The sequence below is a fragment of the Podarcis tiliguerta genome (genome assembly GCF_965153285.1).
Source record: "Podarcis tiliguerta genome assembly, chromosome: 2".
Lineage (NCBI taxonomy): Eukaryota > Metazoa > Chordata > Lepidosauria > Squamata > Lacertidae > Podarcis > Podarcis tiliguerta.
The window spans coordinates 53,885,141-53,910,373 of record NC_139535.1 but is presented as its reverse complement, the minus strand read 5'-3'; the positions used below and the strand labels follow the sequence as shown (position 1 = coordinate 53,910,373).

The 25,233-nt window shown below is 40.1% G+C and overlaps 1 protein-coding gene across 1 annotated transcript; it reads left to right on the top strand.

Annotated features, from left to right (window-relative positions):
* The first annotated feature begins 379 nt into the window (after window positions 1-379).
* On the top strand, window positions 380-20,757 carry RBM5 (RNA binding motif protein 5). The gene is made up of 25 exons (XM_083429388.1): window positions 380-579; window positions 1,507-1,562; window positions 5,921-6,146; window positions 6,608-6,769; window positions 6,904-6,973; window positions 7,408-7,481; window positions 9,584-9,667; window positions 10,437-10,497; window positions 10,652-10,717; window positions 11,827-11,987; window positions 12,410-12,507; window positions 12,703-12,790; window positions 12,926-13,003; window positions 13,887-13,959; window positions 14,341-14,429; window positions 14,817-14,895; window positions 15,362-15,453; window positions 16,076-16,237; window positions 16,712-16,858; window positions 16,937-17,011; window positions 17,679-17,858; window positions 18,481-18,555; window positions 19,271-19,368; window positions 19,454-19,583; window positions 20,103-20,757. Exons 2-25 carry the CDS (start codon window positions 1,546-1,548, stop codon window positions 20,226-20,228), a joined length of 2,511 nt encoding a protein of 836 aa, XP_083285514.1. The 5' UTR covers window positions 380-579; window positions 1,507-1,545; the 3' UTR covers window positions 20,229-20,757.
* The last annotated feature ends 4,476 nt before the right edge of the window (window positions 20,758-25,233 follow it).

Below are 25,233 nucleotides of genomic sequence, written 5' to 3'. Positions count from 1 at the left end.
TGTATTCACACGCTCCAGACTTCTGTTCAGCTCGCCGGCTTTATGAAATGGCCGTGATTGCCGGCGATGTAAATTTCACAAAATGGTTGTCTGCCCAGCGGGATCTTTGCAGTCGCTGCACATCACTTTTGCACAAAGCAGGCTCCGTGGCCGGCGGGGAGGAAACCCCGGGAGGTGCTTGAGTCATGGGTCTACTTGGGAGCTACAAGCTTGCCGCGGTGGGTCTCGCTTCGCATCTCTGATGCCCCATCACGAACATTTTTGGGCACAATCCCTCTCTTCGCCTTCCTTCCCTCCCCCCCCCCCGCCCGCCCGCGAAACGCAATAAACGAAGGTTGGGCTCCAGCACACCGCCGCTACCCAGCAGGCCGCGCGGAGCTCAAGGCTGCCTCTCGAGCTCGCGGCTCGCTGGAAGCTTCCAGGAGGAGGAGCGAGGAGGCGGGGAGCGCGAGGGATTGTGGGTAGAAGACGGCGAGCTCCCCTTCAGCGCCATTTTGTGGTGTTTGACAGAAGCTGGTGTGGCTACTGCTGTAGCTGTTGCGGTGGTAGAGGCCGCCCTTGGCCCATTTCCCCTCCCCGGTAGGTACTGAAAATCGGGTTTCCGACGCGGAGACGGCTATATAGTCAATAGAGAAGAACTCGAGAAGAGTCCTTAGTCTGACTTGGGAATAACGAATTAGATTTTTTTTTTTTTTTGCTCTTCATAAGACTTTTAAGCCGTAACTGGAGCCTCCTACAGCTTCAGAGGCGCCAAAGAGCGCGCGCGAGAGAAGAGGCGCCATAGGGAGCCCGGTTTTGGGGGGGGGGGGGCGGAGGTGGGCGCGGCGGTTTGGAGCGCCAACCGTCCGCTTTCTGAAGCAGGGGAAGGCTTAGGAAATGCTTCTTCGGTAGCTTCAGTTTTAGGTGTCTTTTTAAACGCCTTTCCGTCCCTTCCTCCGCGTCGCCGCCTCCCCTTCATTGCGTTTGTGGAGAACTCCGCATAATTGCTATTGTGGTCCCTATTGTTGGTCGTCGCAGGTGTGGTTGCGTCCTGCGTTTCTCTCTCTCTCTCTGCTGCGGAATATCGGCCATCATTAAACGCCGCCCTGTCAGCGCCAGTCTCTTGCAATGCCCAGCGGGAGGCACCCGTTGTAGAAAGGATTCTTCTGGTTTCATTTAACCAAGCCCAGCGTGGCCATTCCGCTTCTGACTTCTCTATTCCTTCCCAACATAAGCGTACCTTAAGAGTCACTTTTTGTGAATATCGAAATGTGTCTTTTAACAGCTCTGCAGATAACCCTTTTACAGCGATTCCCTGATACTCTTGTTACTGTTTTTCTTTTTTGCTGCAGACATAGCATTAGGAGCGAGGGTTTTTTAGTTCAAAGTACGCTGTTGGAGGGGCGTTCATTACTAGGGTGCCTGACCAGGTTTTTGTAGGCATTACTTTGGAGCCTTGCATTTCTGCACTATGCTTTAAAAATGATCGGTGTCTGCATTGATTATTTTTCTTCTTCTCCTAAATAGACAACTCAATTCACTAGAAGCAGGAACTGAAGGAAAGCCATGGGTTCTGACAAACGGTAGGCAAAAGCAAACATTGAAGTATTACATAATGGTGGCTGCAATTTCAGAGATGGAGATTGATGAAATATGAAAAACACTTTCCCCCCTGATGTGTTCCAGATCTGTGGTATATGAATGTATCTCTTTAGCAATCTTCAGGCGTTACTTGCATGATGGGAACATGTGTGGCCAGGGCGGCTGCATGGTCACTTATTTAGCCCTCCCCCAAGTTGAATAGCCCCTGCTTTTTGGGATACAGCTTTTGAAGCAGAGTGCCTATTCGCTCTACACTATAAAAAACCTGGACGGTCAGGGTTCTAAATTGTGTTGCATGCACCTCGTTGGATCACACCAAATATCCATCTTGTTCAGCATCTTGTTTTTACAGTAGCCAGCAAAATGCCTGTGGTAGCTTGCAAACAGCACTTGGTTTTAGCAGCACTCTGCCCACATATGATCTTTGGCAACTGGTATTCAGTGGCATATTGCTTCCAGTGTCATGTATTTGTTTAAATCTTTTTTTAAAGCCTTCCAAGATGGCGCTTGTTAGATCTTGTAGGAATGAATTCCATAGTTTTATATGCTGTGGGGAAAACATTTTTTATTGTCCAGAATTTTCCCACATTCAGTTTCACTGAATGATCCCAAGTATTGTGAGAAATGCTTTTCTCTATCCTCCTTCTGCACATCATTCATAATTTGGTACACCTTTATCAGGTCCTCCCTTACTTTCCCTTTTTTAATTTAAAAGGCTCCACATGTTGAAACCTTTCCTCATGGGGTGTTGTTTCATTCCTATGATCACATTTAGTCTCCCTTTTCAGCTCTAAAACATTCTTTTTAGGAATAGAAGCCATAATTGTACTCCATATTCAGTGTATGGTCAAACCAAAGATTTGTATAATCATAATTATGATATTGGTAGCTTTATTTTCAGTGACATCCTAATGATCCTTAATATGAAAATCAGCATTTTCACCGCTGCTGCACAACACACATTTTCATCAAACTATTCACTATTACCCCAAGGTTCTCTTCCCTGTCAGGATCCTATAAACACATGTGAAGTTGGGGTACTTTTTGCCCCAATGTGCATCATTTTACACTTGATTATGTTGAATTGCGTTTTCCATTTTAATAGCCATTTACCCATTTTGGATGGATCCTTTTGGAGCACCTTTCAATACTTTTTGTTCTTAACACCTTGAATGATTTCGTGGGATCAGCAAACTTGGTTGCCTCACTGCTCACCACTAGATCCATTCACAACAAAGAAGTAAAATTTCTAGTTACTCTAAATGACAGTGCCCTTGAACAGTTGGCAATGGAAAAGAACAGAAGGGTGGTGACCCCTCTACTTGCTTTGGCATCCAGCACATTTTGTGACTTGTAAATGTCATTGAATTGACTATAAACAGTGACCATAATTCTTTCAAATTGAACATACATCTAAGTGATATGTAAGTTGCCAAGACAGTCAAACTTGACATCACAAGAAGAAACTTCATATGCTTGGGGGTTGTTCAAAACTATAATAATAAAAGCTCAGCTAAAATGTATATTGCAGGTGAGAATGGGTACCATCAAGCCAATGTAATTAACTAGCAAAGTCAAATAATTATATGGAGTAAGGTTTCTTTAAATAAATAGAAGTCTTATCCAAATGAGAACAAAAAGGAACACAAACTTGGCAAAAAGAAATGCAATTGGACAATGAGGGATGTAAAAAAGTACACTGCCAGTAGCCATAGATAGCCCTCTATGAATTTATGCTGATCGCTTTTTAAAGCCATCCCAGTTGGTAATCGCTTCCTCCTGTGGAGAAACACTTTGTTTTGTCCCTTAGTGCAGGGGTCAGCAAGGTTTATCTTGCCTCGGCTGGATCGGGCCTGTGGAGCTCGCTCCAAGGGCCGGATCGCGTGAGCGCTCCCCCCTGCAATTTTCAGCGCCGTGGAAGCGAGTTGCCTCGCTGCAGTGGTTTGGTGCGGGCCGGGCAACTCGGTTCGGGGGCAGCTCATGGACCGGTCAAACGACCTCCGTGGGCCGCTTCTGGCCCATGGGCCTTAGGTTGCTGACCCCTGCCCTAGTGCCTTAAATATCTAAATTCCTCATACTGTCATCACTTGTCTTATCCATGCATTGAGATTAATCACCTGTGCCTGTCTAGCACATTGAATATGTAGCATTTCAGAGAAAGCTACCTTGAAGTTCTTAGCTTTCAATCTCCAACCAAGCAACCTAGAATACAATCTCTGCTTCAGAGTATATGTCACAAGATGATGGAGGAGGACCTGTAATCTTTGAGTCTGGTCCTAAATGCACAACCCCTTTCGCCAAATGTCCTTGTCTTTTGTTGCTTTCCCTGTATGTGTTCACCTTACACAGGTAAAGTAATAAAAGCTGCTTTGATTGTTTTGATGGAAAGGAAGAGTAAAAATGTGTTTAATAAATAAAAGTTTTTTATAAAGCACTTGAACCACTTTTGTGCATCTATTAACATGGAAAAACAGTTGTGTATTTAACATATTAAAGAAGTACACAACACAGCTAAAAATCAGCTAATACGTTAGTTACAAGAATCTGAGCAAGAGAGACTGTACAATACTTAAAGGTAAAGGGACCCCTGACCATTAGGTCCAGTCGTGGCCATCTCTGGGGTTGTGGCGCTCATCTCACTTTATTGGCTGAGAGAGCCGGCGTACAGCTTCCAGGTCATGTGGCCAGCATGACTAAGCTGCTTCTGGCGAACCAGAGCAGTGCACAGAAACGCCGTTTACCTTCCTGCTGGAGCGGTACCTATTTATCTACTTGCACTTTGACGTGCTTTCAAACTGCTAGGTTGGCAGGAGCAGGGACCGAGCAATGGGAGCTCACCCCATCGCAGGGATTGGAACCACCAAACTTCTGATCGGCAAGTCCTAGGCTTTGTGGTTTAACCCACAGCGCCACCCGTGTCCCGTACAATACTTAGGACCCAACTATTTATATATTTTAACCACACTAGTGTAAACAGTAAATAAGGACATATATCCCTGTAAATTTAAATCATCCCTGAAAGCTAATGATTTTGGAGTTCATTTTTTAACAAATATATTTCTTATTTTTTGTCTTTACAAGTGTTAAGTAAGATGCATATTAAGTATTTTTTTAGCATTCTAGCTGTGTCCCAAATACTTTAAAACAAATCCCCAAAAGGCAGGTAGGGAATTTGTTTTCCAGTGAAATGCTATTGAGATTTTAAAAGCAGTTAATGTATCAATCATTTCTACAACTGTGTTGTCGTCTTAAGTAATTTACAGCACAATCCTGTACATGTTTTCTTAAGTCCTGTCTCCCCCAAAGCTTATTACCTAGCAATTGGTTTTGGGATTGTAACCCTGAAAACTAAAATCCTGAAGTAACCTTTTATTTGTGAAGTGGAAAACAGCCAAATTCCAACATTTACTTTTTTATATACATGCAAAAAGAGAGTGCAATTTTCATGCTGTCTTCTATAGTGTTAGCTATTTAGTCAGTCATAAATTAATTTGATTTTTTTATATAAAGAGGTAAAAATCACAGGAAAAAATACTTGATTTTTTTTTTTTTGGCAATTTAACATTAGTTAGGATTTCTTAAAATGAATGTCTCCCTATAAAGTCACAAGTGCATAATAATTCTTACTAGGCAAAGTTGTACCTGAAATTACCTTGGGCCACCTTTATATATTCCTGGGTAGGTCTTTATGAAAAGAGAGAATCATATGCAAATTACAGGGAGTGACCATTTTAGGCACATCCGATAAGTGTGTGACCGCACACATGTGCATTGCGTTCAACCCAGAAGTAACACAAAAAAGGGTGGGGTATTTGCAGGTTTTTTCAGTGGTGTTTCAAATACCGTATTGGCCTGAATATAAGCCTCACCTTTCCCCCAGTTTCCAACTGTGAAAAGTTTAAGTGTGACTTAAATTTGCGACCTTACAAAAATTGGCTTTTACGACATCTCTGCTGAAACAGGCATACGGTAAAACGGAACAGGTATGAGTCCCTGCTGAATTTTAAGGGAGTGGCTTATATTCGGGTATTGTCTCTCCCCTCTTTGAATTTTAAGGATGTGGCTTATATTTGGGCTAATACGGCATATGTGATTTCATGTTATGGTGCATTTACTTAGAATGTAGCCCCCACATAATTTGGGAGTTACTTGTATAGCCATGTTCTCTCTCTCTCTCTCTCTCTCTCTCTCTCTCTTTTTAAGCCATTGTACCCAATGTGGTTGGGGCTACTTGGGGCATTATTTGATTGTTTTTTGCATAACCCTGTTGATTCTGTTAAAAGATTTGCTGATTAATTACATTTTTCAAGCTGTCTGACTTGACCAACTCTTTGTGTAGTGTGAGCAGAACTGAACGGAGTGGAAGATACGGCTCTATCATAGATAGAGATGATCGTGATGAGCGGGATTCCAGAAGTCGCCGACGGGATTCTGACTATAAAAGATCTAGCGAAGAGCGCAGAAGTGACAGATACGATGATTACCGGGATTACGATAGTCGGGATTATGATGGCAGAGATTATGATGGTAGAGATTATGATGGTAGAGATTATGACAGTCCTGAGGTGAGCGTAATGTCTATGTGCATGGAAAGTTTTGAACAACACATGTTTTAACTTTGGTTACTGTTATGCAGAAATGGGAAACGTGGCCCTCCAAATACTCTTGGTTAGCATTTTCCATCATCCTTGACCATTGTCCATTCTGGCTGGGACTGATGGTGGTTGGAGAACCTCGACTGTTGGAGGGCTACAGGTTCCTTATCCTTGGCATAATGAGTGTTTTTGTATTGTGCTGTTTCCTGTGTTAATCAATGGTACACTTCCTAGCTTTACTTACTATATGGAGCTCATATGGTCAATATTTTTTCTGGATACTGTAGAAAGTAAACATTGTATTTCATGTTTCTCAAGCACAGAAAGGATTGTTTGAATATGGATTGAATGATTTTCACAAGTTTCGATTGTTTTTTCAATGGATAAAGTGCTATAGAGTCAGCTTGCTAAAACACATGCTTACTTGACAGAGAGAGCGTGAACGCGAGCGTCGTAATAGTGACAAATCAGAAGATGGATATCATTCTGATGGGGACTATGGAGAGCATGACTATCGAAATGACATTAATGATGAGAAAGAAAGCAAGACCATCATGTTGCGTGGGCTCCCTATCACTGTTACAGACTATGATGTAAGTAATACTTAACTATTGTCTTTAGAATATTTGGATTGCATTAGAATAAATGCTGAAACAGCTTATATAATCTTGAAAAGCACTCAATTTTTAATATTAATAGTTTTTTAAAAAATTAAACTTGCATACAGATTCGCGAGATCATTGAGTCCTGTGAAGGCCCTCGGCCTGCGGATGTGAGGCTGATGAAGAGAAAGACAGGTGAGAGTGTTAACCTATTTCTTGGCAGTACCTTCCTCTTCCCCAGGCCTAAAACGTTTTCCCCACACCTGCAAGTACAATCAGAATGAAAGGTTTGCCATGGGTAAGGAATTTAGCCTTTTGAAAGGCTATAGATAGTGGAAGAAGCCTTCAGATTTTTATATATTAAAGGGTATGGTAAGTAACACCTACTGTTAATTTGTTTTTAAACTTTAGTAGTTCATTGCATGGTTACCTTTAAACATGGATCCCATTCAGGTGTTAAGGCAGCTTGGTTTCCTTGCCATGGCAAAACAAGAAGCAAATTCAGAGTTGACGTCGCATTTATAAAACTGCTTTGTCATGAAGTAATGAAGCAGTTGGAGAGAGATTCACCTGTTTTAAAGGAACTGACTAACACAACTATCCCGTCTATATCTGAATGCTGTCTCTAGGTGTAAGCCGTGGTTTCGCCTTCGTGGAGTTTTATCACTTTCAAGATGCTACCAGCTGGATGGAAGCCAATCAGGTTGCTTCACTCACAAAGTCTAGATTATTCCTGAAAATGGAACAAGTCTGTACAGTTTTTAAAAAGGAATAAATGAAAGGCTGAAGGAGTGGTTTGTTCCAAAACCATGACTTCCTAAAGATTAAAAGCTTTGTATATGTTAAAATTTTCGAAATGTGTTATAGAGCTAGAGAGCCCCAGTAGATTTGCCAAACTGCCTGTTATAAAATCAGCATATTACTATTCTGATAATAACGTAGCATTTTACCTGACTGATTTGGTCTCTAAACATTATTTCCATAGTAACTTCTCAAGTTTCAAACCATACAGGCTTTTTTGAATGCAGTAATACTGCATGTGTGCTTTATGCTAGCACTAGCTGTGAAAGGGCAGTCTATTAAACTGCAGCTGCACTTTTATAGTAACGCATATGCCTTTTCAATATTACTTAACAAATGAAAGTGGAACATTGTGGAGTATTACTAATATACTCAACAAAAAATTGTAATTAAAATAATAGTGAAATAATCTCCCTTCTTATTTCCAGTGCATTGGTATGCTTCTGGATTACTAATACTTCAGTTTTTCATAGCGAAACTTCTCTCCTACTCAATTGCTGTTAAGCTAGACCTATGCAGCTGGTGGAGATACTAAAAATCTATAAAGAGCAGAATTACAATTATTGTGGCTTAAAAACAAGATTGAAAATGCATCTTTCGCTGAATTTTTCCACTTCTGACATCCAATAACCAGAAGTATAACGAGTATTTCTCTGGACTTCATATCATGGGCAATCACCACAGCAATTAAGCTGAAAGAGTACCTAATCCTTGCGTGCATTAAAGTGACTTTTATGGTGTTCATAGCATGCATTGGTGGCACAGATGGGTGCCTGAATTAACATTAACTGGATTTACTAGTAAACCCTGCACAATTTTTAACATATACAAAGCTATATCAGTATTCATCTTACTGAATAAATTTCAAATTCACCCTAAAAAATAACCACACATCCTCTAGCATTAGGGAAAAGTAGTCAAGTCTCCCCAGTGGCCCTGTTGCTAACTGTCAGACAAACATTATTTAGTGTAAATATGCCAGCAACGTGTGTGTGCATAACCCAGTTTGTTCTGGGTCCTTCAACCTTCCCCTTACTTGCCTAATCTAGCAATAAAAGGATGAAATCTTCACCCTAGAGCTACCAGATACTTTTAAGTTTCTTCATGCCATTTATATTTAGAACTTTACTTTCTGACGTAATATTTTACCTAAAAATTAGGTTTAACATACACATCTTGACAAAGGTGCATCTCTCTGAATGAATAGCTGTTAATGGCTTACAGAAATTAGGGGAGGGATAGGGGAACTATGTATATGTAGGAATCAATAAAGTTTAAGTTGAGAAACTTGGCTTCTTCGTATACATTTAAGCAGCTAATCGTTTATAACGTCATTCTAACTTTGAAGGGGCACTAAGCAAAATGAACTGGTGCCCTATTGTGAAATTTCAGTAGCATTGTAGTTATTTGAAGAAAGCTACTGTCTGAAGAACGCAAATTTCTTACACAAGCTTTTATGTTTACCGATGAATTAGTCAAAAAAGATTCATACTGAACGTGTGTTCAGTTCATGACCTTTTGTTCAGCCTCCAGGAAGCTAACCAGGGTCCTCTTGGGAGAAATTACTGTACTTTCAAGGGGCACTTCATGAAGAAAGCAACTGAAAACAGTCCATTTGTTTTGAAGTTTTAAAATTCTAGGGTGTTTGGAGTTGGGAAAGAAGCGAAGCAATCACTTGACAATATTTTTTAAACCGTGTTGCTATGCCAGTAGGACTCGGTCTCCTTTGAGACATTTCCTGGTTCCATGTCAGCGCTTAGTTTTGGCAGCTTGATCAACACTCCCTGATTCCGTTTACTTTTACTGCACATCCCATTTTCTTACTGCCCGTGTCCTGCAGGATTGAATGGGCAGAGTGTAGGAGGCGGTGGTTGGTTCTCTACGTCCTCCCCATATGTTGTCCATTTAATTCATGAGCACTGAATCCTCCGAAGTGTGCTCTGCCATGGGAAAATGGACATCTGTGCCGTGATACAGGAATAACTAAATGTGCTTTTTTTGCAGAAAAAACTGTTGATTCAAGGGAAACAAATTGCAATGCACTACAGTAATCCCAGGCCTAAATTTGAAGACTGGCTTTGCAACAAGGTAAAGCAATGTTTCACATCTTTCCTAGTTGCTCTTTAACTTCATTAATCATTACTGATTACACTCATGGAAGTGACTTAACTTTTAGTAACATTTACAATTTAGAGCTGTTATAGCAAAATTTAAATAAGTTCAGCAAGAATATATATACAAACAGTTCAGCAAGAATATATATACATAAACTGAATGATCTGAAGGTATGTGAGGCCATTCCTTGCTGAAGCTAAGCAGGTCTGTGTCTAGTATTCAGTGCCTGGTTTGGTGACTATCTGGGAACCACTAGTACACTTCCCTGGGTTCCACATTGGAAGAAAAGCGGGAGATAAATATGAGAAAATAGAAAGGTTAACTGATTATTGGCTTCATGTAGAGATGATGAGAAATTCTGTGTGTTTTCCCTTCTCTGCTCTTAATGTACGTTCCAGGGCTATAGACCCATGCGGCTGAGGGAACTGTGAGCTCTAGCTCTTCTCAAACACTGAACAATGTGTACTCCAAATTAAGTGATTCTGTAATATTTCAATAGAAAGATGGGCATTGCTAAGAAAATGCTATAGACGATAGGCTAGTTTATTTTATAGAGGCTACTTGCAGAATTGCTATTTGTGTGAACAGATAAAGTTTGTTGAGACTGGTATCTGAAGGCTGCAGATGATGATTATATGTGGTAACAGTTTCACTTTAAATTAATTGGTATAGATGTGGTATGCTACAGCAAGCTTCATCAGCTGAATGATCTAAAAATGTAATGGATTTGTTTGTTTGTTAGTGCTGCCTTTACAACTTCAGGAGGCGTCTAAAATGCTTCCGTTGTGGAGCAGATAAATTTGGTAAGTTCTGTTTGAGTAACTTAAACTAAAGATATTTTTATTTCACAATTATAAATTATGCATGTTATTCTTACTCTGACATAGTAGAGGCGTCTTGATGTAACAACCTAAGTTACTGGATGATTAAAATAATTTTTTCTGATTTGCAATAAAGATTCAGAACAGGAGGTACCACCTGGAGGACCAGAGGCTGTTCAGTCTGTAGACTACTACTGTGATAGTAAGTAAAGTCTCAAGTCTTCTGTTCTACTGTGGGATTGGTTGGCCAAAGTGTGTGTTGCAAGACAAAGTCCATTTCCTGCCAAGATCCCCATAGATTTGATTCAGTATTTTCATTTTCATTTCAGAAGAGTAGACCGTAGGGCAGAGATCCAAGGTGCTGAAGCGCAGTAACCCAGAGATTTATAAGAAGTATTGAGATCGTTTTAGCTCAGGACACTTGAAACCCAAATTTAGCCCTCACAGCTGTTGCAGGGCTTTCTTTACCCCACTTCTCCCCCCCCCTTCCTCAGTCTTCAAGCATGTTTTTCTCTGTTGATGTTTTTTAAACTGATCTTTCTCTACCACCACTCTAAGAGCACATATTCCTCTGCTTCCCCTCCTTAGTACATTACTCTTTCTTTTTCATCAGTGGCTCAAGTTTCAAAATGTTCTCAAATTTCAAAAAGCTTTGCTGCAGATTTTGTAAGCTATTCTTGATAAAGAAATTTTCTAATTATGAAATGTTGAGCATAATAAAACATTTTGGCACTTTGAGAATTGGTTTTCTCTAGGTTTTCCCTTCACTCACTGCCTCTCCCTCCCCTTTTTGGGTCCCTTGCTGTAGGCAAGAAACCCCCCCCCCCATTGTTTCCTTCCCTGCAATCGTGTTATTTCCTATAAGACTTGATTCTCTTTATTGGGGTTCTTCCTGCTCCCCATTCTTCGTACATATAGGAAAGGCCTCCTCTCTAGCTTTATATTTATACTAAGAAGTTCTAACATACAGGCAACAACTGATTTATGTGATTCCAAGTGACACACTTCCGCCCCGCTAGAAAAGAGGGGGTGGGGCAAGCTTATACACACTCCACCATTGTGCAAAATAACCCAGAACACAACTCCCACATAAATCAGGGGTTGCTTGTACTCTCATTTAAAACTACATCTTACTAATGTATTCCTGTGATAGTGAGTGTAACATATAAATGACTAGGTTATATCAATATACCCTAGGTGTTATTATAAAATATTAATACAATATTTTTTACTTTATGAATTTGGTGTACTCTTACACTTAAAGGGTAATATATGGAGCATATTGTAATAACTTGTTATTTGTTCTCCTAGCTCTTATTCTCAGAAACATAGCCCCTCACACAGTAGTGGAATCGATCATGACAGCGCTGTCACCATATGCTTCACTGGCAGTAAATAACATTCGACTTATTAAAGACAAACAGACCCAACAGAATAGAGGCTTTGCTTTTGTACAATTGTCTTCAGCAATGGTGAGCACATACTTTATTTCACTTTGATACTGAATTTCGTATATGGTCACTGGAAAAAAGTAAAAGTATTCCAGTTCAGTGAGATGTGCAGCATCTTGAGCAATTTCACCTTCTCTAGCTTTGTAGATGTAGTGGAATTAAAGCAACTTTTGGAGGATCATCTTATCGATGTACCACATTTATGGCTTACATAGTACTAAATGAGTGGACAAGACACTTCTTAAATGTGGTGAGAAGAGTACAGCGTTTGGTCATCTTATCAGTCAGTGGCATTGTATCAGGCCATTAATACTTATAATAGAACAAAATCTTGTGTAAAGGTATGCAGCCCATGTGATGAGCCTGCCTAGCTCAGTGCCCTTCTGAGCAATAATTTTGTGTTTTAATTTGAGCTTTTTCCAATACCTGTAATTTCTTTCTAGGATGCTTCTCAGCTGTTGCAAATTTTGCAGAGTCTTCAGCCACCTCTTAAAATAGATGGCAAAACGATTGGTGTGGATTTTGCCAAGAGTGCCAGGAAGTGAGTTTCATTAACTGCTGCTCTTTCATATTTAAAATGTATGTCAAATTTTCTCCAAATGGTAAATAATTAGAAATTTGTATTGCTGTTATATTTGCAAATGTCAGTGATAAAAGGAAATGAAATGGTGGTTTGAAACTTTTTATGATAGCAGATTGTCTGTGAAATATTCTTAGATGTTTTTCTTGTTTTTAGGGATTTGCTTCTCCCAGATGGTAATCGTGTCAGTGCTTTCTCTGTTGCTAGTACAGCCATTGCTGCAGCCCAGTGGTCATCAACCCAGGTAGGGGATCTGAGTCTAAAATGGATTGTTGTAAATGACCTTGCCTTATTCCATCAATTTAATTAGCCATCTAAACAGCCTTTGTGTTTGGTTTGGTTTGGTTTATTTACTTTACCATATCCTTTAATTTTATAGCCTCAAAGTGGAGAAGGTGGAGCAGTTGAATTCAACTACCTCCAGCTGGGACAGGATGGCTATACCCAGTACACTCAGGTATGTATGACTAATATTATCTTAGGTTCGCAAGTGAACAGAAATAAGTTGACACAAAGTTTCTTCGCTTTTCCCACCCACTCCAAAAAGCCTATCCAGGGTTATGAAATGGGGGGCAACGAGCTTCTGGGAGGATAATGAATCATCCCAAAATCGGATTGGGCTCTTCCCCAGTTTTTTGCAATTAAGCTGAACCTTAGACAGCATTATCTAGAAGATTCCCCAACCCTCCAGGAGGCAGAAAACATCATCATTATTATGCATTTCATTTCTATACCACTTTATATTTTAAATGAGGGGGAATCTCAAAAGCTGTTTACAACACATTAAAACATCAAATAAAACAATCCAGAATCAAACATTACTGAAGAAAGTCAAAGTATACATTCAAAACAACATAACAGGAAACTGAAGATTTCAAAATAAAACATTACAAAGGAAGTAAACCACAGAATGCAAATTTAATGCAACAAAAATATCTTAAACGTTTCATAAGAAAACATTGCTAAAGAAAGTCAAATGTAAAATGCACATTTAAAACAGCATAATTAACAAGAGAATATCTTAAGCATAGAACGCATCTGCTGCCAGTCCTGCCAAGGGTGGTTCATGGTGGGTGGTAGCTGTAGCAGCTCAGGCCTGATGACCTGGGTCTGCACTAAAGAGAGAACCAAAATGGTCTCTGACCTCTTCAGCAGCCTCAGCTTTTTGTAGCTGGAGTCAGTCAAGGCCCGCCCTCCCAAAGCTGGGTGGAAAAAATTCTACAGGGCAGGGAGCAGGACTTCCAGGACTTTTCTTCTATAAATTTCTTTCTGTTAAGAGCCAAGCCTGTGTATTTATATTATGTACCACACAAGTAATTTTGTCTTAATTCTTTGCATAGTGTTCACAAGATTATCAGCAGTTTTACCAGAATCAAGCAGGAACATTGGACACAGATACAGCTACAATATCAGGTAACAAGTTTCCTCTTCCTATTACTGTGGTAAAATTCTACTTACCCATCTTCCTGTGCAAGAGCTGTATGGAATACTCAGTGCTGGTTTCTGCATTCAGTAGAGTGGCATACAAGGGTAAACAATGAGTTTGTGTATTTGAACAGTCTAGAAAATCTAAATGCTCTAGTTCAGGCATGGCCAAACTTGGCCCGCCAACTGTTTTGGGACTACAATTCCCATCATCCCTGACCACTGGTCCTGTTACCTAGGAATGATGCGAGTTGTAGTCCCAAAACAGCTGGAGGGCCAAGTTTGGCCATGCCTGCTCTAGTTGAGTAACAAAGTGCTATTGTAGTTTTTCAGATTGCTTTGCTGAACTTTTAATAACTCTATTGCCAGGTACTCCAGTGACAAGTGCTACTACAGCAGCTGTTGTTTCCCAGAGTCCTCAGTTATATAATCAACAGAACAGCTCTCCCGATTCTCCGGTAAATATAATCTGTATTCTGTTGGAGTGAGATTTTATCTTATAATAATTTGGAAGGTACATTTGGCTGAAATATATTGGTGTGGCTTAGTAGAGCTTGCATGTATAAACTCCATTTTGGAAGTATTGACCTGTATGTAATATACTGAATAGGTTCATTTAAGGCAGCCTTCAATCAAGATCTAGTGAACTCCAGATGTTTTGAACCTCAACTTCAGTTAACTGCTTTTGGCCATGCTGATTTGGCTGGTGGGAATTGTAGTTAAAAAACCATCTGGAGGGCACCAGGTTGAGGGGGACTGAGTGTGAGGTTTTTTTATGTTAAGTTATTGAACAGTTGCAACTTTTAAAGATCCTATTTTTAAATTGTGTCCCCCCCCCCCCAAAGACTCAAGTAGCACAGCCAGGCACTAGTGCGCAGGTGCCATCAGCATCTTCAACTGGCGTGGTCCCTGGCACCAAGTATGGTAAGCAAACTTCCCTTCCAATGATCAATGGAAATAGACAGCAGTTTACACTCATACGTATTGATAGTGCTCATTTTTAGGACAAAAGTAACCATGTGGGTAGGATGAACTTGTTTTTAATCTGCTGTAGTGTTTTCCTAAAGTGAGAATATCCAAGACCTTGGGGGGTTGGGAGGCAAAATGAAAGGGCAAAGGCACTGCTGGAAGGAAATGAGTGATACAGAAAACAGGTAAAAGGGAGTCGAGAATGATTATCAGCATTGCTATGAGCAGAATTCCAGATGATGCCTGCTCTTGGGTGTCTCAGACCTAGGGTTGATCGAGACTAGCTAGTTCATTATGAGCAAGTCGGTCAGACAACTGCTTTATCATATTTACTGTTGCGATTTGTGGTTTGACATCTACTAAGTAACGGTGATTTAACACATGCAGTTAATAATAATAGCTCACACTTCTAAATTTTCAGCTGTTCCAGATACTTCTACATACCAATATGATGAATCATCAGGTTTCTATTATGATCCTGTAACGGGGCTCTATTATGATCCAAACTCTCAGGTAAACAGTGCTCCCAACTCTTTTTAACTAAAAATAACATGGGGTCATAACCTGTGCCAAATCGTGCATACCTTTTGGGAACAGAGTGTCATTCCGTACTGGGTTAGCAACTTGGGGAGTAATCTGTTTCCCAGGCCTTGAACAGTTACTGTCAGTGGAGAGTACTGTGGTAGAAGGACCAATTGTCCAGCTTGGTATTAATTTGCAGTAGTGACATGTGCATTCATGCATGTGCTGTTCACAGGCTGCCATATAGCCATTTGATTGGTATGTCTTTCAAATCTTTGGTATTATCTGACACAATCTGAAGAAGTGTGCGTGCACATGAAAGCTCATACCAGTAACAAACTTAGTTGGTCTCTTAAGGTGCTACTGGAAGGAGTTTTTTAATTTTATCTGAAACAATGTTTGCACAGACAATATTTCAGAAAATCAGGCTGCATAGGGAGTTTCTCTGTCGATTAATAATGTGAACCCATAACAATCCAAGTTTAACTCAAACTTGTTCTTGGTTTTGGTATCTGTCTCTACACGAGCTGCATATGAGGAAATTTATTTTTTTGAAAGGTAACTTGATGTATGGTATATAAATATGAATTGGTACGGATTTTCCCCCCCTCAGTACTACTACAATGCGATAACACAGCAGTATCTTTACTGGGATGGTGAGAAAGAGACCTACATGCCTGCAGCTGAGGGTACATCTTACCATCAAAATAATGCATCTTCCACAAAAGAAGGGAAAGAGAAGAAAGAGAAGCCCAAGAGTAAAACAGCTCAGCAGGTGATGATCAGAATGACAGCTTTAATTGATAAGATCAAAGTTTGCATGTTTGAACACAAAACACTCTTTTTACTTCAATCATGTAATGAAAATTGCATGTCTTATTAACAGTATTAAGTGAAAAACTGGATAGCTTAAAAAGTATTTGGCACCATAAGCAGGCAGGTGTGGTTACATGTTTACACTATCAGTGGGTCCCAATATGCTCAAATCACTAACAGGATGACACCTCGTGAACCTAGGCAATTTAGTAATATAACCTTTAAATGACGAACTAAACACTTAAGTTGGTTATGTAAAGATTTCCAAATATATGTCTTTTCACACTAGTTTGATAACTCATTTGACAAAATTGAGTTGCATGTGAATAACCTGAAATCTATAGGTGCGGAAAATGTGGTATTGTATGCAGATACTAAATTTGATTTGTTTTATTGGTATAGACGTAATTTATGTCAATGTTTTCCTATTTAGATTGCTAAAGACATGGAACGTTGGGCTAAGAGTCTAAACAAACAGAAGGAGAACTTCAAGAATAGCTTTCAGCCTCTGAATGCAAGGGAGGAAGAAAGACGAGAATCTGCAGCAGCTGATGCTGGTTTTGCTCTATTTGAGAAAAAGGTAAAGGTTGGTAGGATTTAATATCTAAAAAGGATATTGTATACAGTTTTTGGGCTTAACGGTTCTTTCTTTCTTCAGGGTACCTTGTCTGAGAGACAGCAGATAATAACAGAAGTTATAAAGAATGGTGGTGAAGATGATAACCCACTGAAAGTGAGTGAATAGAAACTTGCACTGACATTAGTGTTGTTTAAGGTTTTTGTTAACATGCCTAATTCATAAATAAGTTTTGGCGAGTGCTTTCTTTGAGCTGTGAAACACGTGTTCTTTTTGTGATGGAGCAAGAATCAGAATTGATTTTTTTTGCAAGCTTATATTTAGTGGTCAGTCTTATTTCAGCTAAACATGTTAATTAATTAGGCTTCCATGTCCTTTATGCAATAATTTAGAAGTTTGCAGACAGAGGTACTGAAAACAGGAAGGAGTATTTTGGGACCCTTTTAATCTCTGGAGTTGCAAAAGGGCTGTTGGCCATTGTGATGAAACTTTGTTGGTCTTAGCTGGGAAACTGACCTTTACAGTAACTCCTTTCTTTTTAGGGTGTTCCTTCTAAAAAGGAAGTAAAGCAACATCTGAGAGTTACGGGATATGGGACATTCAGTAGAGTTCAAATCTTGTCAGGGAAACAAATGGAATTTACACGTTCATAGGGTGCCTCTTTGTCAGGCATGTTGAGTTGTAGAACAGCAATGGCCTGAGGTTTCCTATATCAACCCTCTAGTGGTAGAGCCCATAACAATCTACTATCACCTGCCCTTTAGTGTGATAGAACTTGGCAGCTTGTATTTATTGGGCTAAAATGACATTACTCCTCTTCCAGCGTGGATTGGTGGCTGCTTATAGTGGAGACAGTGATAATGAAGAGGATTTCTTGGAAAGGCTGGAAAATGAAGAAGAAAAACTAACAGACTGGAAAAAAATGGCCTGTTTGTTATGTAGAAGACAGTTCCCAAATAAAGAAGCTCTAGTCAGGCACCAACAGCTCTCTGATCTTCATAAGGTAATCAACTTCTTCAAACAATAAACTCAATATTGCAGAATTTTATAGTTGCCACCCAACTATAAAACTTCTCTTGGCTTGGCGTGGGGGCGGAAGCATGGAAAGTGGTCAAGAGGATTCTAGACAAGTGGAGAGTTTCTCTTTTCCCTCTGTAGTTCGAACCTTGTCGTCTTAATTATAGTTACTTATATCTCACCTACTAAGTAATACTAACCTCCATTTTAAAAAGCACAGTAAGCAATATCAACATAAAAAATGTTAGTATTTTTTCCATAATGTAGTTGATGATAGAATGGCCCTGGCTTTGTGGGGTGGGGGGCAGTAGTGAGCTGGAGTGCACTCTTAATATTACTATGCCTGTCTATGTCTTATGTTGGGATACTTCCCACAGGTTGTATCCCACATGATTGCTGGGGAGGGCACAAATTTTGTCTGTCTTTTTAGATACACAAAATAGTATGTGGCATTGAGCTTCTCACTTGCAGTGTTTTATTACTTATGGATATTTCTTGTTAGGAATAAAACCGTGAGGTAGTCTTAAATCAGAAAATATTTTTTTTAAAAATAGCTTCCTGTGCCAGTCTCAATTATTCAATTTTGATGATTGTTTTTTCCTATAAAGCAAAACATGGACATCTACAGGAGATCGAGACTATCAGAGCAAGAGCTCGAAGCCTTGGAAATGCGTGAGAGAGAGGTAAGTGGTATGTAAACAAGACAATAGATTTTGAGGTGTTCATTCAGCCCCCAGGCAACCATTCCACAAGCATTCTGTTGCGATCCCCAAGATTTGGGTTAATTCTATTGCTTTCAAAAAGAAATTGGAATGATAGAAATGCAAACTATGGTTCTCAAACACGAAATAAGTAAAAGATGGGAAGTCCTGGATTGAAACTTGGTAGTTGAAAAAAGCTCAAGGGGAAGGAATATATCTTGCCAACCCCTGACATTTAGGAGCTTCCAGTGTCCTAGTTTTCTGCAACACAGAAAAAATACATCTCGTTCACATGTGTCTTTTGGGGTGGGGAATAAAGATTTTAGATCAACTAGTTATGCAGCCAAAATCTGCAGAATGATTGCCATTCATGTACTTCATATATTAACTGTTGCAATCTGGTTCAGAACTTTTTGTTGTGCCCCCTTTATTTTGTCAACGTTAAAAATGGGCAACAATTCTTAATTCTGAAAGTAATTGAATCCAGTAGCAATAGAGTGGGATCAGTCTGTATGATGTGCACCCGTTCTTTCTCTTTTTCTCCACTGTTTGGATATTGTACTTGACTCTCTTGCGTTCTATGCTGCCTACATCAATAGATGCCACATTGTTTTGCTACTTAGAAGCATAAGGGTACTAGAGTATGTGCTGGGGTTGACAGTGAGTTCAGAAGTTGATGAAATTGATATAATTTCAGATGAAATATAGAGACAGAGCAGCTGAAAGACGTGAGAAATATGGCATACCAGAGCCACCAGAGCCAAAGCGGAAAAAAGTGTTTGATGCAGGCACTGTGTATGTATTTGAAATACTTTACCATTTTACATTTAAATTAAATTCTCTAAATTTTCCTTAGTTTAACTGTGTGTTTGTTTTTTAGGAATTATGAACAGCCCACAAAAGATGGCATTGACCATAGTAATATTGGCAACAAAATGCTTCAAGCTATGGGCTGGAGGGAAGGTTCAGGATTAGGAAGGAAATGTCAAGGTATCACAGCCCCCATTGAGGTAAGCAGGGAGGAGTTGTATATGGTTATCATCCTAGATAGTTGAAAAGTGGTTTAAAAATCTGAATTACACTTAAGTACACAATCTTAAACATGCCCACGCTTCCATCTCTCTTGAATGGAGGAGAGATGCTCAGAACAGGTGTGGCAGTGACAGATTTAGGTGACTTTTTCCCATTGGGGGACACACTTGCTCACACCATTTTGTGCTCCTGTTTCTTTCTGCTTTTATGGATGTGACAGCCATTTTGTGTTAACCACGGCAGACGTTTTCTGAATAACACTCATGGCACTTTCCAAATGTGCCCAGTGGCCCAAAAAAAGGTTGCTGAATTGAGACAGCATACCTGAGGAATATTTGGGGGGGGGGGTGGATCATACTTGCTTGGCTAAAAAGTGAGTTTAAATTATTTTTCAGAGGTGGGGTGTTGTTCTCCCATTGAGACTTGTGATGAATGAAACGTAACTTCTGTGGTCATGTTTGTTTTGCTGCTGCTAAAATACCTGTGTTTCTTTGCAGGCTCAAGTGAGAATGAGGGGAGCTGGGCTAGGAGCAAAAGGTAGTTCTTACGGTGTCTCTACAGCAGACTCTTACAAAGATGCAGTACGGAAAGCTATGTTTGCTCGATTCACTGAAATGGAATAAGCACTGTCCATCTTGGAAGCAGAAAAGCATGAAACATCTCACCCTATTTTCCCCCAAACAGACTGTTAAAAACCTTATGACCTTGGAGGCATTGCAGTTACTTTAGTTATGGCTTGAGGTTAACTATTTCTAGTTTCAGGATTTCCATTAATTCCAGCGTGTAATGCTTCTCTTTGTGGATCATAAAACACAAAGCACCACAGCTTCATGTTGGAAGAACCATAACTAGAGTAAAAGGGGGTGCTGGATCTTTATACATTTTTGTATATAGTGTAAATTTATGTGTCATGCTATTAAATTTGTGTAGTCAAAAACCCACACCTGTCCTGTGGAGCAGTTGAGGAAGTGTTAATGTGATTTTACACTGTTATATCTGCCTACTTTGTACTGTTTCTCATTTTTGGCAAAACTTTCCTGTATATTTTGTAAGATATGTCTTTGTATAGTTTCTTTTTTTCTTTTTTTTGAAGATTTTGATTATAGATGCCAGTCCAGGCTTCTTTCAAGAAGAAATAAAGCCTAAACCAAATTTTGTTTCTCACTGGGGAAAGTTGATTTGTGGCAAAGAATAAGTGACAATGTCCAACTACCTGTTTGCTGATGATAACAAATAGATAAAATACCTTTGGTCCTGCTCTGAAGTATTGAGAAAAGGATCTGTATGTATGCAAAAAATGGCACCTACTGCCCTGGTTCCCATGACACCAGCAATCGTGTTGGCAACACTAACCAAGTTATTTGAGCTCTTATCACATAATTGGGGTTGTGTTATGGGAATCTATCCATCTGGGGATTAACAAATGAGAAAGATTTAGGAAGACTGTAAGTGTGCCAGCAGAACTCCAGGAAAAGAAATGGGTCAGGATCCTATGCTCAAGCAACTATATAGCCAGTCCCCTACTGCCACATCAATTTCCTTTCCTTCCTAGTATGGGATAGTGGCTTCTCCTACCTTCTCTGCTCCTGTTTGATGGTTTTTCGCTTTCTTTGCTTTATTCTCACCTCTTGTTTCTCTGGATTTTCTCTCTTGGTTCTGTTTCTCCACTTCTGATGGCTTTGGCAAGAAAGCATTCCTCCTGAATAAAGATAAAAGCAAGTGTAAAGTGCATTGGAGAGTTATTAAGCCGAATGCTAGAGCTGCAGTGGTGCAGTTCAGCAGAGGCTTCCCTAGCCCCTGAGCATGGCTAAGAGCTTTATTCTGTTGCTGTCTGTAGAATCCCTAATGCATTATTTAGGGAGCCAACACAAATAGGCTGGCTACAGATGCAGTAGGCAATTTGGACTTCAGCAAAGGACAGAATTGCTCCGCTCCTTAAGTGAGTAGTTGGTGTTGTCTTGGATGGGGGAACTATTGGAGCATCCCTCTAAATTCCACTAGAAGGCTTCTACATGGCATTTTGCCTAGTGAGGTTCCCTCCAGGTGTATCCTTGCAGAGAAGCACAAGCCAGAGTGCAGCAGGCAGAGTGCTGCCAGTCTCTTTTCTATTCCCTACTTTACTTCCCATGGAGATGGAACTGCTTGGCCTTTGTATGATAGCTATCTTCAAATATCTAAAGGACTCACATGGAGGATGGAGCAATTACCTTTCTGTGAGAGCTGTTTCAGACATAAGAGGTGGTGGTCTCCCCTTGGAGGCTTTTAAGCAGAGGTTGGATGGCCACCTGTCATGTAGGATTTCGTTGAGATTCCTGCATTGCAGGGGGCTGGACTAGATGATCCTCTGGGCCCCTTCCAACTATGATTTATAATCTGAATTGAAGTAGTGACCTAAGCCAAGTTCTACCTACATACCTTAGAGTAGGTCCTGCAGCATCAGAGTCAGATTGTCAATCCCCGTTCCAATTCAACCTCACCCCTCCCAGTGATGACATCCTTTAGTGGCTCAAGCACCCTGTCTCAGGAAGGGAGAGGTTGCAGGAAACCAGGGGAGTAGAGTGCTCTTGTGCTCAGGTCCTGCTTGCAGGTTTCCTACAGGCATCTCGTCAGCCACACTGAGAATAGAATGCTGCGCTAGATCAGCCATTGGCATGATCCAGCAGACTTCTAGTGTTAGGAGATTCGCTTCTGAAGAGGATTCCCGTGGCAGAGGCCTGTCTTAGCAGGTGCTGGTAGGGTCAGTTGATTCAGAATGGAGCTGTCGGAAACAAGGGCGCAGCAGCAAGTAGCTGGAGCTGCATGGCTTCCTTCTGGCCCTTGGGTTTTGCAGGCCACGTCTTCCTGCATCTTATGTTTGCCCATGTGGATAACATCCATCAGGGCACATCGGGGGAGCAGAGAAGAGAATGGGGTCTCAATTTTTTGCACAGAAAGCAATAAGAACATAAAAGTGGACCCTTGCTGGATCAGACCACAGTCCTGTTACGGGGGAAGACTTGGTTTTGCACACCCAAGAAGTTCCTGGAGAGTTTTCAGAGGCAGTCCCACATACAGCACCTTGCAGTAATCTAAAAGGGAGGTTACTAAGGCGTGGATTATTCTAGATAGGTTACATGTGAGGGCAGGGGCAAAGTTCTCGTTATCAACCTAAACTGCTAAAAAGTACTCTGTGCTAGTACCTTGGGTGGCAAAAGATGAACACCGCTCCCCCAGAGTTAGTTATGATTGTTTTGAGGAAGCATAACACCCAGAAGAAGAGGCTGAACACCACTCACTGGTACACAAAATGGGGGTCAGCTCCTCTTTCCAGTTTTGGGCATATATTATTTGCGTAGCTGTGATAGCATACATGTTTTTTTGTTTTTTGTTTGTCTTTCGGCACCTCTTCAAGTACACCTAAAATAAAAGCTGGGGTTTTTTAAACATTAAAAACATACTTTAAACATATTTTTTCAAATTCATTATAAATCATTTCTCAGAAGGCTTGCAACCTTACAAGATCACCACAAATGAAAAAGTTTCCTTTCTCTTTACATTTCCAAAATATATTGGACTCAGACTTATACGTTTTTGCCAGCTTACTAGGCATCAAATACCATCTATACATCACATGTAGTTTTCTTTTAAAGGGTAGCATGCTGTAAATTTTAAATCTTTCCAAATTCTTTCCCATGCTGCCATATCAATATTATAACCTATATCCATTGCCCAATGTACCTGATGATTTGACCATTGCATCCTTCATTTCACATTGTAATAATAATTTATACATTTTAGACATTCTCTCTTGATTATTCTAATTGGGAGGTTTGAGTTGTAAAGACATTTTTTTATCTAAAATATCTCATTTAATTGGCGATATTGTGGCCAAGTTAATATTCCACTTATTTCTTCAAACTTTTAGTTTAACCTCCCCTTCCACCTCTATTAGCAACTCCTTATATGTTACCCAGTTCACTTCCATATTCTTTTTCTCCCACCGCTATGGCTTCTACTGGTGAGTGCCACATTGCTGTTTTCTTTTCCAGCAAGTTTTTTTATATTTATCCCATACCCAGCGCTTTTTTTCTGGGGGTACGCAGGGGTACACATAACCCTAAACATTTTGTGAATCTAAGTTTGGCCTCATTGGGCATTTCAATATGAGTAGGAAAATGAGAGTACCCCTAAACATTTTTCTTAGAAAAAAAGCACAGGTGAAATCTTTATGAGTTCCATTTTTCCCATGCCACAAATATGCATACCAGCCAAATTTCTTATGTCCTTCAAGATCCAAAACCTGCATATTCTTCAATAAAAACCACTCCTTTAACCAGCAAAGACAGGATGCCTCATAGTATAGTCTTAAGTCTGGCAGCAAGAAGCCACCTCTTTCTTTTGCATCAATTAAAATTTTATATTTTATTCTTGGTTTCTTCCCTTGCCAGATAATTTTTATTATGTTTCTTTGCCATTCCTTGAAGCATCCTGCATTACCAATCACTGGAGCTGTCTGAAATAAAGTCATCCTTGGCAGAACATTCATTTTTATGACTAAAACTCTTCCTAATAAAGTTTCATTCTTTCCCATATTTCTAACTTTTTCTTGATTTCTCTCCATGTTTTGACATAATTACCTTGAAACAAATTTAAGTTCCTTGCCGTTAGCTATACCCCCAAATATTTTACTTTTTCCTCTATCAACAGACCTGTTTTCCCCTCTAGTTCTTTTTTCCTTCATGTGTTTCACTAACATTTTGGTTTACTCTTGTTCATCCCACTAACAGTATCTGTTCGCTTCTCATGATGTATCTATAATTCACCCTCTCAAACATTTTCCCCGTATGAATATCCCTTCCACCTAATAAAATGTACAATGTGACATATGCAGACCACATATGATAAAATGGTAATCTACATGGTGGTTGGGAAGATTACATATATATGTAATAAAAATCTACACCCACAACCCACCACCACCATTGCTGCACCCAATAATAAGCTCTGCTGTTTGTGGATGTGTTCCCCTTCTCTTGGTTAATAATATCATTCTGTGAGTGATTTGTTTACACATCCAGGAGCACATGTTTATCTTAACTTTTCTGGTCCTGTTTTTCAAATATCCATGAATTTCATTTCCATCTGGGTGTGTCACAAATGTCTATCTATGGAATCAGGACAAGGCAGGGTAGAATAGCGCTTGGCACAGAATCGTCATCTGCACTGCTGCGTAATCCCCACTAGGCGACAGCAGATTCCCAATAATGACAGTCCTTACCCCTGCTACACAGCACTTTCTCATGTGGCTCGCTCAGAAAAGATACATTTGTCTTTACCAACCAATAAACTTGCAACCAATAACAGATACTGCATCCATGAGCTTAAATATAGCTTTAACCATTGTAGCACATCCACAATAGCCATTGCACATAAGCCCCACTCCTCCAACCCAAGTGGCACTTTAAAGGACCTAAAGACTATCATCTTCTCTCACTAACTTTCGGGAACCTCACTTCCAGAGAAAGTATGGGTGTGTGCATGTGTGTGCCCGTGTGTGGGAGGAGAGGGAAATTATTTCGATAAGCTACAACTTACTGTGATAGAATGCTATGATTCTACAGTGGTACCTCAGGTTACAGATGCTTCAGG